General features: G+C 36.3%; 1 protein-coding gene across 1 annotated transcript; it reads left to right on the forward strand.

Moving 5' to 3' along the window:
- Positions 1-11,150: 11,150 nt before the first annotated feature.
- Positions 11,151-15,811, forward strand: KLHDC7A (kelch domain containing 7A). Its single transcript, XM_053690920.1, has one exon. It carries the CDS (start codon positions 11,151-11,153, stop codon positions 13,416-13,418), a length of 2,268 nt encoding a protein of 755 aa, XP_053546895.1. The 3' UTR covers positions 13,419-15,811.
- Positions 15,812-16,822: the final 1,011 nt, after the last annotated feature.

Below are 16,822 nucleotides of genomic sequence, written 5' to 3' on the forward strand. Positions count from 1 at the left end.
ACTAGATTGTCCCTGAGGGGGAAGTCATCAGCATAAATGCTGTTAAGTTCCAGCCAGCCCATGTATAAATTGGCATATGCGGGGGCAAATTTTGCCCCCATGGCTGTGCCACAATTCTGCAAATAGAATTCCCCCCCAGAGACAAAGTAGTTGTGTGAGAGAAGGAATTTGGCAGTGGAAACTACAAATTGAATGTATTCATCAGAGAATGAAGTGTATCTCCTGATCATTTGACCCAGGGCCTCCAATCCCTTCTGGTGGGGTATACTAGAGTAGAGGGCCGTCACATCTATGGTGAGCCACTGGAAAGTTGGTTGCCATTTGATGTCATTCAGTTGGTAGAGAAGGTGGGCACTGTCTCTGATATAGCCTGGCAATGTGGTAACTATGGGTTGTAAGACTGAGTCAAGCCAGGCCCCCAATCTCTCACAAAGGGACCCCATGCTAGCCACTATGGGTCTCCCTGGGGGTCTGGTCAGAGTCTTGTGTATCTTGGGCACGACCCTGAAGGTTGGAGTAAGAGGATTCTCTACAAATAGATATTCCATGGTTTCCTTGGTGATGAAACCATTCTCTAGGGCCGTGTCCAAGAACGAAAGTAGTTCTTGGCTGAACCTAGAAGTGGGGTCATAACCTAAACGTGTGTAGGTGGAAGTGTCCCCAAGGTGCACATTGATTTCTTCCATATAATCGGTGGTATTGAGGATCACTACTGCCCCACCCTTATCTGCCTGTGTTATTACTATGTCAGAGTTGGTCTCTAGTTCAGCCAATGCATTTTTTTCTTCGTGGGTAATATTGTGTTTGACTGTTGCATGAGTATCTTTTATGGTCTCATAAAGTGATGTGATGTCTCTCAGTACTGTATCTTGGTATAATTCGATACTGGGGCTTCTGGCCTGGACAGGGTAAAAGAATGAACGGTCTTTGTGTGGAAAATTATGTGTGGATGATGAGGGACTGGGGGTGTTGTTTTGTAGTGATAGTAATGTGTTAAAATCACATTGGTCTCTAAATAGTAGACCTGAGTGGGTACTATCTAAAAGTGTTAAGGGAGGCTCTAGAGGAGGATTCTCCATGTGTGTCTCAGAAAAGTGTTTCCTTAGTGTGAGTTTGCGGACTAGTCTGTTGATGTCTATAACAGTAAAGAAGACATCAAAATTCGTGCTAGGTGCAAAAGTGAGTCCTTTATTGAGTATGGAGATCTGTGCAGATGTGAGTTGAATTTTTGACAGATTAATCACATTAATTATTTCTTTTTGTTTTTTGAGGCTGTCCTGCTGGGGTACCGATGTGCCTGACTTGAGGCTTTAGGGGTACTGGTTTGACTGGGTGATTTGACAAGGGTGGCCAGAGTCGTTCTAGTAGGGACACCAGTACCTGTATTAGCAGAGGTGGAAGGTTCACTAGGCTCAGCTGTGGGAGTGCTGGGGGATTGTGGAAGAGATGTTTCTGAGTCAGTGGTTTCTATACTAGAAAAAGTGACTTTCTTCCCATTTGTGTTACCCCTGCGTTTTTTATTACTATTCTTAGAGGTGTTGGAATTCCCCCTCCCCCTGGTGGGCCTAAGTTGTTGCCATGAATAAACTATGTTAAGGTCATAGTCCTTTGTGTCACGATTATATTTAGACACTTTTCTGCTGGATAAGTCCATGTCTAATTTGTTGATGGTTTCCTCTAGCTGTGCTGTGTAATCTTTATATTGGCTGGTGGCCTCAAAGGGTTGGATGTGAGTCTCTGTAGCTTTGATTTCTGTCAGGATTAAGTCTCTTTCCTGTCTTTTATGTCTCAGTAGTTGATTCATAAGGGTCATGGAACATCTAGTTAGAGTGTGGTTCCACTCCTCCATGAACTCTGGTAGTTGTTGAGCAAAGGAGGGGAATTTTTTCATCCTTAGCCCACGTGGGACCTTCCCCTCCTTGATATACAAGTCCAGAAATTCTATGTCCCACCAGAGATTGGTCTCCTTATATCGGAGTTTCTCCAGGCCTGAAAATAATGAAGGCAAATTTTCTTCCCTAGGTACTGTAGGTAAAGCATTAGCCCCTTGGAGTGCTGTGGCCAGAATGTGCCTGCGTTTGTCATCAGAAGATTCCCCTGTGGGATGTGTGGTTGCAGTTTCTGACATTTCGGCCATGGTATATCAATAGAAAATATGTGGTATAAGAGAGATCAGAATTATGAGCAAAACCAGTTAAAGAAACAAGAGAATGATGCTGTCTCTCTTATCAGTTGTTAAAGTTCAGTCCTGTGTAGGTAAAGTGACCAATACTTTTCATATCAAACAGGTGTCAATCAGGTGCAATGTTGTTACAGTCAGCGTAAATGTATGGGTCAGTGAGAACTGAGCTGGCAGGATTTGCAGTGGCACAGTAAACAAGAGCTGGTATTTCAAGACAGAGCATGCGTACAAATAGATAAACAACAGTCCAGAGCATATAGCTACCTGTTTAGATGGTATCAGGCCGAGTCCCTCAATGGGGTTGTGTCTGCTGGAAAGTTGAAGTTGAAGAGAGTGATACGTGAGTGCTGCTGTGTTTTCTAGCTCACGTGAATTGATGTGGTCGCTTTGTCTCTGCTCCTGTATGGGCCCGCTGAAGTAGACACCTGTATTGCAAAGATCCTGCTGCTGTATGGAAAGGACCCGTCTTCGGCGTGGTGTGATGCGGTCTGTGCTCCTCGTCGTCGCCGTTAATATGTGTTAATATGTGTATATAAGCAAATACATATATATAGTTATGTGTTAATATGTGTATATAAGCAAATACATATATAGTTATGTGTTAATATGTGTATATAAGCAAATACATATATATATAGTTATGTGTTAATATGTGTATATAAGCAAATATATATATATAGTTATGTGTGAATATGTGTATATATACATATATATTTATGTGCTAATATGTGTATATAAGCAAATATATATTTACAGAGAACACACAGGGGCCTATCTAGCAAGATCCGTATGGAGCTTGAAGCCCCGTGTTTCTGGCGAGCCTTCAGCCTCGCCAGAAACACCAGTTATGAAGCAGCGGTCTAAAGACCGCTGCTCCATAACCTGTCCGTCTGCTCTGAGGAGGCGGACAGAGATTACAAGAAATCAACCCAATCGAATACGATCAGCTTGATTGACACCCCCCTGCTAGCGGGCGATTGGCCGCGAATCTGCAGGGGGCAGCGTTGCACCAGCAAGTTCACAAGAGCTGCTGGTGCAATGCTGAATGCGGAGAGCGTATTGTTCTCCGCATTCAGCAAGGTCTGTCGGACATGATCCCCAATGTCAAATCATGTCCAACAGGCCTTTCATAAATAGTGGCCACAGTCCCAATAGACCGCAATGTAACAGTTTTTGTCTAACACTATAAACCCTCCACTTTTAACCCCTAAAAACTGCTTAGTGCAGACTTTTTTTAAATAATCAAAATGCCTATATGTTTTATTAGCAACAAGGCACTAAACACTTTTTTATGTGTGTGTGTGTGGAGGAGGGGGGGGCAGTTGGGGCACGTTTAAATAATTACGCTCATTTACGGGCGTATGATAAATTAGCACTCCCCTTGTAACCTAGCCCTTTATATTTTGCAAAACAATTGTACAATTATATGTGTGAATAAAGAAATATGTTATGTGCAAAAAATATGCAACATAATGACTAGAGGAAAGAGAGATGAATTAAAAGAAACAGATTTTGATTTGTTTATTTTTTATCCTGTTTAAGGCTTCCCTTTTTGTATTTATTATTTATTTTTCTTGTACATATTAGCTCAATAATAGTCGTAATGTAACTGAAAGTAATTAAACTGCTACAATGTAAACCATAAAAGCTTGATAAACCATGAAAGATTAAAAGGGATTTCTAGATGAGAACTTGTTTAAAGGTCTCCTTTTGCAGCTTTAGTTGTATTAATTATTCCGTGAGGATTTTTTGTTTTAGTTTTTTTGTTCATTAAACTAAACTCAGTGAGGTGCCTGACTATATTCACTAACCCTGAGGCATATTATTTGTAATATGGTCCTTGCAAATTCACCTCCATAGCTGAGAATGGTACATTTTATTTGTGTGCAACGTACAACTAAAAAAAATGCTACATCATTTTTATATTTGTGGTTTAATATATTTTTTTTATATGGCATCACATTTTTCACAATGCAGTGCTAGATGCTACCTGTCAGGTGAAATGTCAAAGTGCAAGAAATAAAATCTAAATGGTATACATTTGTCACCTGTATATAGCATTACATGGCAGAGAACTATCGCTTGAATGGCGAATAATATGTATGTGAGATTACATAGTATAACTTTCACCTGTATGTGGGATTACACGGTATATAACTGTCAACTGTATGTGGGATTACATGGTATATAACTGTCATCTGTATGTGAGATTACATGGTATATAACTGTCACCTGTATATGAGATTACATGGTATATAACTGTCACCTGTATGTGAGATTACATGGTATATAACTGTTATCTGTATGTGAGATTGCATGGTATATAACTGTCACCTGTATGTGAGATTACATGGTATATAACTGTCACCTGTATGCGAGATTACATGGTATATAACTGTCATCTGTATGTGAGATTACATGGTATATAACTGTCATCTGTATGTGAGATTACATGATATATAACTGTCATCTGTATGTGAGATTACACGGTATATAACAGTCATATGTATGTGAGATTACATGGTATATAACCGTCACCTGTATGTGAGATTACATAGTATATAACTGTCATCTGTATGTGAGATTACATAGTATATAACTGTCATCTGTATGTGAGATTACATGGTATATAACTGTCATCTGTCTGTGAGATTACACGGTATATAACTGTCATATGTATGTGAGATTACATGGTATATAACTGTCATATGTATGTGAGATTACATGGTATATAACCGTCACCTGTATGTGAGATTACATGGTATATAACTGTCATCTGTATGTGGGATTACATGGTATATAACTGTCAACTGTATGTGGGATTACATGGTATATAACTGTCATCTGTATGTGAGATTACACAGTATATAACTGTCATATGTATGTGAGATTACATGGTATATAACCGTCACCTGTATGTGAGATTACATGGTATGTAACTGTCATCTGTATGTGAGATTTCATGGTATATAACTGTCATCTGTATGTGAGATTACATGGTATATAACTGTCATCTGTATGTGAGATTACATGATATATAGCTGTCACCTGTATGTGAGATTACATGGTATATAACTGTCATCTGTATGTAAGATTACACAGTATATAACTGTCATCTGTATGTGAGATTACATGGTATATAACTGTCATCTGTATGTGGGATTACATGGTATATAACTGTCATCTGTATGTGGGATTACATGGTATATAACTGTCATCTGTATGTGAGATTACACGGTATATAACTGTCATCTGTATGTGAGATTACATGGTATATAACTGTAATCTGTATGTGAGATTACACGGTATATAACTGTCATCTGTATGTTGGATTACATGGTATATAACTGTCATCTGTATGTGAGATTACACAGTATATAACTGCCATCTGTATGTGGGATTACATGGTATATAACTGTCATCTGTATGTGAGATTACACGGTATATAACTGTCATCTGTATGTGGGATTACATGGTATATAACTGTCATCTGTATGTGACATTACACAGTATATAACTGTCATCTGTATGTGGGATTACATGGTATATAACTGTCACCTGTATGTGACATTACATGGTATATAACTGTCATCTGTATATGACATTACATGGTATATGACTGTCGCCTGTATGTGACATTACATGGTGTATAACGGTCATCTGTATGTAAAATTACACGGTATATAACTGTTATCTGTATGTGGAATTACATGGTATACAACTGTCATCTGTAGGTGACATTACATGGTATATGACTGTCACCTGTATGTGGGATTACATAGTATATCACTGTCACCTGTATGTGGGATTACACAGTATATACTTGTCACCTGTATGTGGGTTTACATAGTATATAACTATCTCCAATATGTGGGATTATATGGTATATAAATGTCATCTGAATGTGAGATTACATGATATATAACTGTCATTTGTATGTGAGATTATATGGTTATCTGTATGTGGGATTACAAGGTATATAACTATCACCTGTATGTGAGATTACATGGTATATATCTGTATGTGAGATTACATGATATATAACTGTCATCTGTATGTGTGATTACATGGTATATAACTATCACCTGTATGTGAGATTACAAGGTATATAACTGTTATCTGTCTGTGAGATTAAATGATATATCACTGTCACCTGTATGTGGGATTACATAGTATATAATTGTCACCTGTATGTGGGTTTACATAGTATATAACTATCTCCTATATTTGGGATTATATGGTATATAACTGTAATCTGTATGTGAGATTACATGGTATATAACTGTTATCTGTATATGAGATTACACGGTATATAACTGTTATCTGTATGTGAGATTACACGGTATATAACTGTCATCTGTATGTGAGATTACATGGTATATAACTATCACCTGTATGTGAGATTACATGGTTTATATCTGTATATGAGATTACATGGTATATAACTATCACCTGTATGTGAGATTACATGGTATATATCTGTATGTGAGATTACATGGTATATATCTGTATGTGAGATTACAAGGTACCTAACTGTTATCTGTATGTGGGATTACAAGGTATATAGCTGTCATCTGTATGTGTTATTACATGGTATATAACTATCACCTGAATGTGAGATTACATGGTATATAACTGTCATCTGTATGTGAGATTACATGGTCTATAACTGTCATCTGTATAATAGATTACATGGTATATAACTGTCATCTGTATGTAAGATTACACGGTATATAACTGTCATTTGTATGTGAGATTACATGGTATATAACTGTTATCTGTATGTGGAATTACATGATATATAACTGTCATCTGTATGCGAGATTACACAGTATATAACTGTCATCTGTATATGAGATTACATGGTATATAACTGTCATCTGTATGTGAGATTACATGGTATATAACTGTTACCTGTATGTGAGATGACATGGTATATAACCGTCACCTGAATGTGAGATTACATAGTATATAACTATCACCTGTATGTGAGATTACATTTTATATGACTGTCATCAGTATATGACATTACATGGTATATGACTGTCACCTGTATGTGGGATTACATAGTATATAACTGTTTCCTGTATGTGGGATTACACAGTATATAACTGTTATCTGTTTGTGGGATTACATGATATATCACTGTCACCTGCATGTGGGATTACACAGTACATAACTGTCACCTGTATGTGAGATTACATGGTATATAACTGTCACCTGTATGTGTGATTATATGGTATATAGCTGTCATCTGTATGTGAGATTACATGGTATATAACTATCACCTGTATGTGAGATTACATGGTATATAACTGTCATCTGTATGTGAGTTTACATGGTCTATAATTGTTGCCTGTATGTGAGATAACATGGTCTATAACTGTCATCTGTATAAGAGATTACATGGTATATAACTGTCATCTGTGTGTGAGTTTACTTAGTATATAACTGTCATCTGTATGTGAGACTGCATGGTATAGAACTGTCGTCTGTATGTGAGATTACATGGTATATAACTGTCATCTGTATGTTGGATTACATAGTATATGACTGTCACCTATATGTGGGATTACATGGTATATATCTGTATGTGATATTACACAGTATATAACTGTCACCTGTATGTTAGATTAAATGGTATATAACTGTCACGTCTATGTAAGATTACATGGTATATAATTGTCACCTGTATGTGAGATTACACAATATATAACTTTCACCTGTATGAGATTACATGGTATATAACTGCCACCTGTATGAGATTACATGGTATATAACTTTCACCTGTATGAGATTACATGGTATATAACTGCCACATGTATGTGAGATTACACAGTATATAACTGTCATCTGTATGTGAGATTACATGGTATATAACTGTCACCTGTATGTGAGATTACACAGTATATAACTGTTATCTGTTTGTGAGATTACATGGTATATAACTGTCATTTGTATGTGAGATTACACAGTATATAACCAACACCTGTATGTGAGATTACACAGTATATAACTGTCACCTATATGTGGGATTACATGGAATATATCTGTATGTGGGATTACACAGTATATAACTGTCTCCTGTATGTTAGATTAAATGGTATATAATTGTCACCTCTATGTGAGATTACACAATATATAACTGTCAACTGTATGAGATTACATGGTATATAACTGTCACCTGTATGTGAGATTACATGGTATATAACTGTTAGCTGTATGTGAGATTACACAGTATATAACCAACACCTGTATGTGAGATTACACAGTATATAACCGTCATCTGTATGTGAGATTACACAGTATATAACCGACACCTGTATGTGAGATTACACAGTATATAACTGTCATCTGTATGTGAGATTACATGGTATATAACTATCATCTGTATGTGAGATTACATGGTATATAACTCATCTGTATGTGAGATTACACAATATATAACTGTCACCTGTATGAGATTACACGGTATATAACTGTCACCTGTATGTGAGATTACACAGTATATAACTGTCATCTGTATGTGGGATTACATGGTATATAACTGTAATCTGTATGTGGGATTACATGGTATATAACTGTCATCTGTATGTGAGATTACACAGTATATAACTGTCACCTGTATGTGAGATTACACAGTATATAACTGTCACCTGTATGTGAGATTACATGGTATATAACTGTCACCTGTATGTGAGATTACATGGTATATAACTGTCATCTGTATGTGAGATTACATGGTATATAACTGTTATCTGTATGTGGGATTACATGGTATATAACTGTAATCTGTATGTGGGATTACATGGTATATAACTGTCATCTGTATGTGAGATTACACAGTATATAACTGTCACCTGTATGTGAGATTACACAGTATATAACTGTCACCTGTATGTGAGATTACATGGTATATAACTGTCACCTGTATGTGAGATTACATGGTATATAACTGTCATCTGTATGTGAGATTACATGGTATATAACCGTTATCTGTATGTGAGATTACATGGTATATAACTGTCACCTGTATGTGAGATTACATGGTTTATAACTGTCATCTGTATGTGAGATTACATGGTATATTACTGTTATCTGTATGTGAGATTACATAGTATATAGCTGTCATCTGTATGTGAGATTACATGGTAAATAACCGTCATCTGTATGTGAGATTACATGACATAAAATTGTCACTTTTATGTGTAATTAGAAGGCATATGATTGTCACCGTTATGAGGGATTACATGATATATTACTGACAACTGTATGTTAGCTGGCAGTTTACCTGGCAGCTGTATATAAAACTACTATCACTTGTATGTGAGATTACACTTTTTACTACTGCTACTTGTTTGTAAGATTATACTATATGTAACTGATATCTGTACATGGGATTACATGGTATATAGCTGATACTTCTGTAAGATTACACAGTATGGGTGTATAGCAGTCACCTACATGTGGGGTTACATAGTAAATTAATGCCACCTGTCATAATACATGATATATAAAGTGATAATCTATGTTCCTGGAGTCTCATTTGTTGTGGCCAATTAGGAACCTATGTAAAAGAGCCAATGATAAGAAGCATATGTTTGTATCCACAAAGCACCAGTTAGCTCCCAGTATTGCATTGTGGTTTATTAGCCTACCTAGGTATGTTTTAAAAAGAAATTATACAAGAAAACAAATACAATTTGATGTTAGTTAAAAAGTTTCATAAACACACATGCTCTTCTGAGCCATGAAAGTTTATCTTTCATGTCCCTTTAAATATGACATAAGCACGGCTGTCTCTCTGGAGGGAACTATAACAGTTTTCAGATGTATTTTAAGCAAAAGGAAGCAAAATAAATAACTAATATAATGCAATGTTGTTTAATTTCCCTGTATTAAACATTTTATAGATCGATTCCTTTTTTAGTCTAATGTCCCTTTAATGTAGAAAAATATAATTTAAACAGTCCAAAGTATGATGATATTATTTATTGAAAATATATGGCCTTTTATTAAATTATATAATGTGTCATTTTGAAAAGGTTTACTTTCAAATGAATTATCAAATAAATAGAAAGTCCGTGAAGTCTGGCATATCATTAAAGGGACATTAAACACTAAATACATTTTATATTCATATTATTAAAGTTGTTTCCGCCTCTCTCTAGTCAAGGGGGCCGCCATGTTTAAACAATGTTCCAATTTACTTCTATCATCATTTTTGTTGTTGCCTTGGTATCTTTTGTTGAAAAGCAGGGACATAAACTAAGGGTCTGGAGCACTATATTGTAGCAGGTTTGCAAGACTAGCGGCACTATTTCCTGCCAGGTAGTGTTCCAGAAACCTACCTAGGTATCTCTTAAATAAAGAATACTATGGGAATAAAACAAATTAGATAATAGAAGTAAATACAAAACCATTTTAAAATGTCAACACAAAATACATATTTTGGATTTGATGCCCATTTAATGGGATATAAAATGCATTTGAGCTGCAGCATAACACCTAAGTTTTCTAGACTTTACAATTATTTCACAAAATGAATATGTCACACAGCTAATAAAAATGAATTTGTTTGTCTCTTTTAAATCATGTTTACATACCATACAGGAGGGACTATACTGTATCTATGTAAAATTATTTGATAATAGAAGCAATATTTTACTTTCTATTTGCTTGACAAACATGAGCCTGTCACGTTGTTTCCAACCTGTTTGCTAGTTTGTTTTTTTGCCCTTCCCTTCTTGTTTAAATATGCAAAGTTCTGTTCAATATGAAAACCATCTGCTTTTACACACCTGAGCAGCTCAACCAACAGGTTTCCCTGACAAAACTGCTCACCTTGTCAAAAACTGCATGCCCGCAGAGGGGACAGAATCGTGCCCAGGAGCAGAACCAACTGGTTTTCAACTAGAGATAATTATAGGAATTCCTGACATTCCTGAGCACTAACATTAAATGAATAATGATTAACATTGGGCTAGAGAGCAGATTCTGGCAGTTAGATATGCAGCTAGCCGGGAAGCTGGCTGTGTCTGCCACAGCTCTGGTTCTACTTGGTTTGGCTTACAGATTTTATAAATCCAGAATACTCCAGAGAGGAGAATCCCATAAGCAAAATGAGGACTTTGAAACAAGAGAAGAAGATGCAGCTTTGTTTGTTCCAAAATGGAATCACTTAGGAGATGAATCTGCTGCAGTAAGGCTGAGAAATGTTAACAACAACATAAGGAGAAGTGTGGATGGAGATTCTGGTACCAGATCCAATGGTTCTGGAGTCCTGGATACAACAGAACTTTCTAAAACATCTGAAAACAACAAAAATAAAGTAAGTGAAAGCAACATTGATGTAAGCTGTGAGCAGCAGCATTATTTTAAGAATGCAGCCCTAGAAGAATCTAATGAAGTTCCTGACCTCCCACAAAGATATTGCCCAACCATTAAAACTGTGCACCATAACAACACAGAGGGCCCTGACTTTAAAGAGGATATCAGTGATGGCAACTGGGTACCCAGTGGTTCCACTGTTGAGATAATTAGGCATAGTCCTGAAGGGAAGGAAATGAGTGAAGATGGGGATACATTGAAAGATAAAGGTTTTTTAAAAGAAGTTACCAAAAATGTCTCTGCAAATTCATCCATTGACTTTTCTATAGAACAAAATTCTAAGGATATGCATGGACTGCACAGCTTTTCATCTGTTACCGAGGTGCAAGTAGAGGAAAGCATCATTAAAGATAAACTAGCAGAAGATGCCAACACACCTCAGAAACAGACCCATGGATATGTGAGAGGGAAGATCTATGACTATCATGTAGAATCCACTTCTGAATCAGTAACAACAAATAGGAATTATAAATATGTCAAGCTTAATTCAGATTCCTCTCAGAGCAGTCTTACAGCAAATATGCAGCAAATCACTGAGCAAGAAGATAGGGTTAGTTTCACTGTTCAGTCTGAGGTCAGTGTTGATGGTCCAATGGACATTAGCTTGAAGCAAGTAGATCTATCTCCCAGTACAAAAGAAGAATCTCTTGAGGCCAGGCCTGAAGGTTCTGACTACATTCCTATGGTCACTGAATCTTCAACCTGTAGACTGGAAAATAGTGCAACTTGTACAAATACGTTCCACATGTCCATAAATTCAGGATCAACATTTGACATACACCTTGATGTGGGTAATTGTTATGAAGTGCTTTGTCTTGCTAAGAAGCATAAGCTTGACATCCTACAGACAGCTGCCTATAAAATCATGAGTAATGATTACCTCCAAATCCTGCAAAATCCTTCAATCTATGGTCGTCTCAATGCAACTGAGAGAGACTTGATTCTTGACAATAGAATGAGAGGAAGGCGAGTTGTAGCCATCGCTGACATTGATACACAACACTACTCGTCTTCACAAAACAAGAGTAGCCTCAGTTATTATGACAGTGACAAAGACCTGTGGCTCCAACTAAGTAACATCCCAGGGGAAGCAGTTAGCAGGGGTTGTGCAATGGCCACAATGTTCAATTATCTTTTTGTCGCCTTAGGGTGTGAAGGTCCTGGAAGGGAGATGAAACCATCCAAACGTGTTTTCTGTTATAATCCATTTTCTGACAACTGGAAGGAAATCTGCCCACTTAATGAAGCAAGGCCTCACTGCAAACTTGTGGCACTTGATGGACATCTGTATGCCATTGGTGGAGAATGTCTTCATACTGTGGAATGCTATGACCCTCGCCATAACAAATGGAGTTATGTAGCCCCTCTTCCCAATGACACATTTGCTGTAGCCCACATGGCAACTGCATGTGAGGATGGAATTTACGTCACAGGTGGGACTATTAGATACATGCTTTTAAGGTATCATGAAAAAGATAAAATGTGGAAGAGCAGCATAATAAGTGGAAGCAAAGATCGAACCACAGAGATGGTTGCAGTCAACAACTTTCTTTATCGGTTTGATCTTAACCGTAACACGGGTATCAGTGTTCACCGATGTAGTGTAAGAGCTAGAATATGGTACGAATGTGCTAATTACCCCATGCCTTACCCTTCATCTTTTCAGTGTGCAGTTATTGACAAAAACATCTACTGCATCAGCAGAACCTTCCACCTCAGGTTCCTAGCAGATGACATCTCACCTAGGTTTATGGATGGAACCTTAACAATTCCATCTTCACCAAAAGGTGCTCTTTTTCCATTTGTTCTTGTCATTCCAGACAAAGAACCACAGAAAATATATTAATTCAGATATTATGGAATCTCACTAAAGAGATTGGAACTCTGGCTGTAGACAAATATGTCTATTATCATATATTTGTAATGCTACATAATATTCTACAGTGGGTACATTAAAAAGAGGCAAGAAATGGATATACACTGAGAAAGAAGTATATGAGCCCTGTTTCAAGACAGTTTACAATTTAAGAGATGATTTCTAAGGGGAAAAAATATGATGAAACATGACTGCTAAAATTAATGAATATCTGTTCTTCAACAAAGATGTTTCTCAGTTGATATTTAGCTACTTGTGGTCTTATGCATATCCTGAATTCCTAGCTTGTCTTAAGTCCTTGAGGAACCATTAACTTTAAAAAATATAACAGTCTGATCCACGCACAGGTTGTATTCAGGTACATGTCGTAAAACCATAAGAATGTGCTGTGCTAATTAGTCTCAATCTGTTTCTGCAATTGTCTTGAAAAATGGTTTGTTATAGACTTTGCAGTCAAATAACTTCCCTGCATTTCAAAAAGGTATTTTCTATTTTTTTAAAGCTAAAAATGGTATAATATATATATTCTGTATTCAGAGAGACTGGATGAAACCGATAAATCTTCACTAGCCTAGCAGGGAAAAATTCAGAACTTCAGTGTAATTGCTTTGCATTACTACAGTAATTCACAGATATGACTTTGTAACTGTTAAATACATGATTTTTATATTTTAGGGAAAAAAACATAATTCATATCAGTGATGTAAGTTAATCCTTTCTAGAGTTCAACTGTTCTTAAATTATTCACATAGTTGTCTTAATGAGGATGCTGGTGGCATCACATAGACTTTTTGTTTTTACAGCATTGGTAACATAATTTCCTGCTACGAGTACAAAGCGCTCATGTGCTTATCAATACTACACATTGCAAATACAAGGGGTAAATTATATTCCAGTTGAACATTTTATCATTTTTTTTAAAGCTGCAAAACATTGCACAGAGATTAAAATCTATGGGATTTTTTTTGCATAAATTATGAGATATAAAAATCAAATAAAATCAATAAACGTATTTATAAAAATGCACTTAATCTAGTATTTATAATATATAATATATTTATAATGCAGAAGAATGTTACATTATTTTGTTATTATGAAGTATTTGTGAAAATGTGCGCTGTATAAACCTATTTCATTTTAAAATGACTGAATGAGCAAGATAAAATAGTCAGTAAATATTTAGTTAATGAATGTTTAATGAATGTCGACTCCTTAAAAGGACAGTATACACAAAATTGTTTAAAAAGATAGATAACCTTTATTACCCATTCCCCAACATTGTTATATTATTATACTTTATAACCTTTACAAATCTAAATTTTGTCCTGTTTCTAAGTCTTTGCAGGACACCTCTTATCTTAGGCATTTTGTATAGCTTTTCATAACCAGACAGGGCTAGTTCATGAGATATCCTTGTGCTTACTCCTGCTGAGTTATTCACGAGTCAGCACTAATTGTCTAAAATACAAGTCTTTAAATAACCCTGATATAAGAGTGGTCATCTGCAGAGGCTTAGATACAAGGTAACCAAAGAGGTAAAAAGTATATTAATATAACAGTGTTGGTTATGCAGAATTGGGCAATGACTAATAAAGGGATTATCTATCTTTTTAAAAAATAAACATTTTGGAGTAGACTGTCCCTTTAATAAAATGTTGCAACCAGGAGTCTTGCATCTAGTTTAGTTGTGATTTGTACTGTTGTAAAGAAAAAATCTAGTCAGGGGGGTTAGTTTGCCTGAAAAGAGGGTGTATAAGCTAAAAGCTAAGATTGTATGTGTTTGTTTAATTCTTTTCTATTGTAAATAATAATAATATTCTTCCTTTATCCTTTTGCAAACTCCTACATTTCAGACGGCATCTGTCAAAACCTAAGTAACTTAATATAATCCTGATACATATATTTATATATTGGTGTACACACATGAATGAATGTATGTATGCATGAATACTAATGTATTTACACCACTACATATAACTTGCTGAATGCTATTATTATAACCAGCATAGTACTGGATTTATAGGAACGTCTCAGAAAAGCATACATTAGTTAATCCCTTTCCCTAGTGCTGACCTTGCCCTTTTGATTTATGGTCCGACATAGTAACACCTATTGAATAGAATTTGCTGATTTAAACTTTGCAAACAAATGTTATTTACTTATATTGTAACTATATTTGAAAACCCTTGCTTTTGTCAGCCTAGCCAATCATGAAATGTATTAGTCTAGATATGAAGATCAGGAATGCCCTGTCTCCTGTGTATAAATATCTGTGTGGGGACTGACCCCCTCAGAGAAAACGTTGTATTCTTACTCTCCATACTGCAGTGTGTCTTTCATTAAACAAACCCTCTCTAACTTGTCATGGTCTGAAGAGTTAATTAAGTCCAAGGTAAATATCACCAACAGTACCAAACAGTGAGGTGGGGGATGTTTTGTTTGTCTAAAGGGATTTACTATTGAAATAGCTTATCCCACATTCAGAAGCTTTGTATATGACAGTCACATATTAATCATGTAAAACCATTTCTCCTGGGAAGTTATTCAATGTAACTTATACTATTTTAGCCTAGCGAACATCATATCATATATTCTAGTTCTTTCACCCTCCAAATTTAAAGCATGTCCTCTTGTTTTAGGAAATTATCACATGATAATGTACATTCTTAGGGGCCTATTTATCAAGCTCCGTAAGGAGCTTGATGCCCCGTGTTTCTGGCAAGCCTTAAGGCTCGCCAGAAACACAAGTTATAAAGCAGGGGTCTAAAGACCGCTGCTCCATAACCTGTCCGCCTGCTCTGAGGCGGCGACAGAGATTGCCGGAAATCAACCCAATCCAATATGATCAGGTTGATTGACACCCCCTGCTAGCGGCCAATTGGTCGCAAATCTGCAGGGGGCGGTATTGCACCAGCAGTTCACAAGAACTGTTGGTGCAATGATAAATGCAGAGAGCATATGCTGTCAGCATTTATCGATGTGCAGCGGACATGATCCGCAACATCGGATCATGTCCGCTCACACGTTCTTAAATAGGCCCCTTAGTCTGTTTTGCCAATACAGATGAAACCACAGGGACACAATACATAGTACAGTTGCAGCAGTTAAATCCTTGCATTGTGTGTTAATGAGCCTATTAAGTTATATACTGGATTTATTCTCAATTTACTTTCATTATAGGATTGCTGCGATACTACTACAGCTTTGAAACTTTTATTTATACGGAACATTTTAGCATTTTGTTTTCTATCTGTCCTATGTTTTTTCTGAAAATGTTAATTATTCATCTCTCTGTGTGTATACTTGGAACAATTATGGGCCAGATTATGTGTGGGGCGCAAACGTTTGTGCGCGAGCAATAAGGGGTTTATCTC

The sequence above is a fragment of the Bombina bombina genome, chromosome 8 (genome assembly GCF_027579735.1).
Source record: "Bombina bombina isolate aBomBom1 chromosome 8, aBomBom1.pri, whole genome shotgun sequence".
NCBI lineage: Eukaryota > Metazoa > Chordata > Amphibia > Anura > Bombinatoridae > Bombina > Bombina bombina.

Excerpts from the sequence above, each read along its gene's own strand:
- KLHDC7A (XM_053690920.1), top strand. The coding sequence starts at position 11,151 with ATGATTAACATTGGGCTAGAGAGCAGATTCTGGCAGTTAGATATGCAG.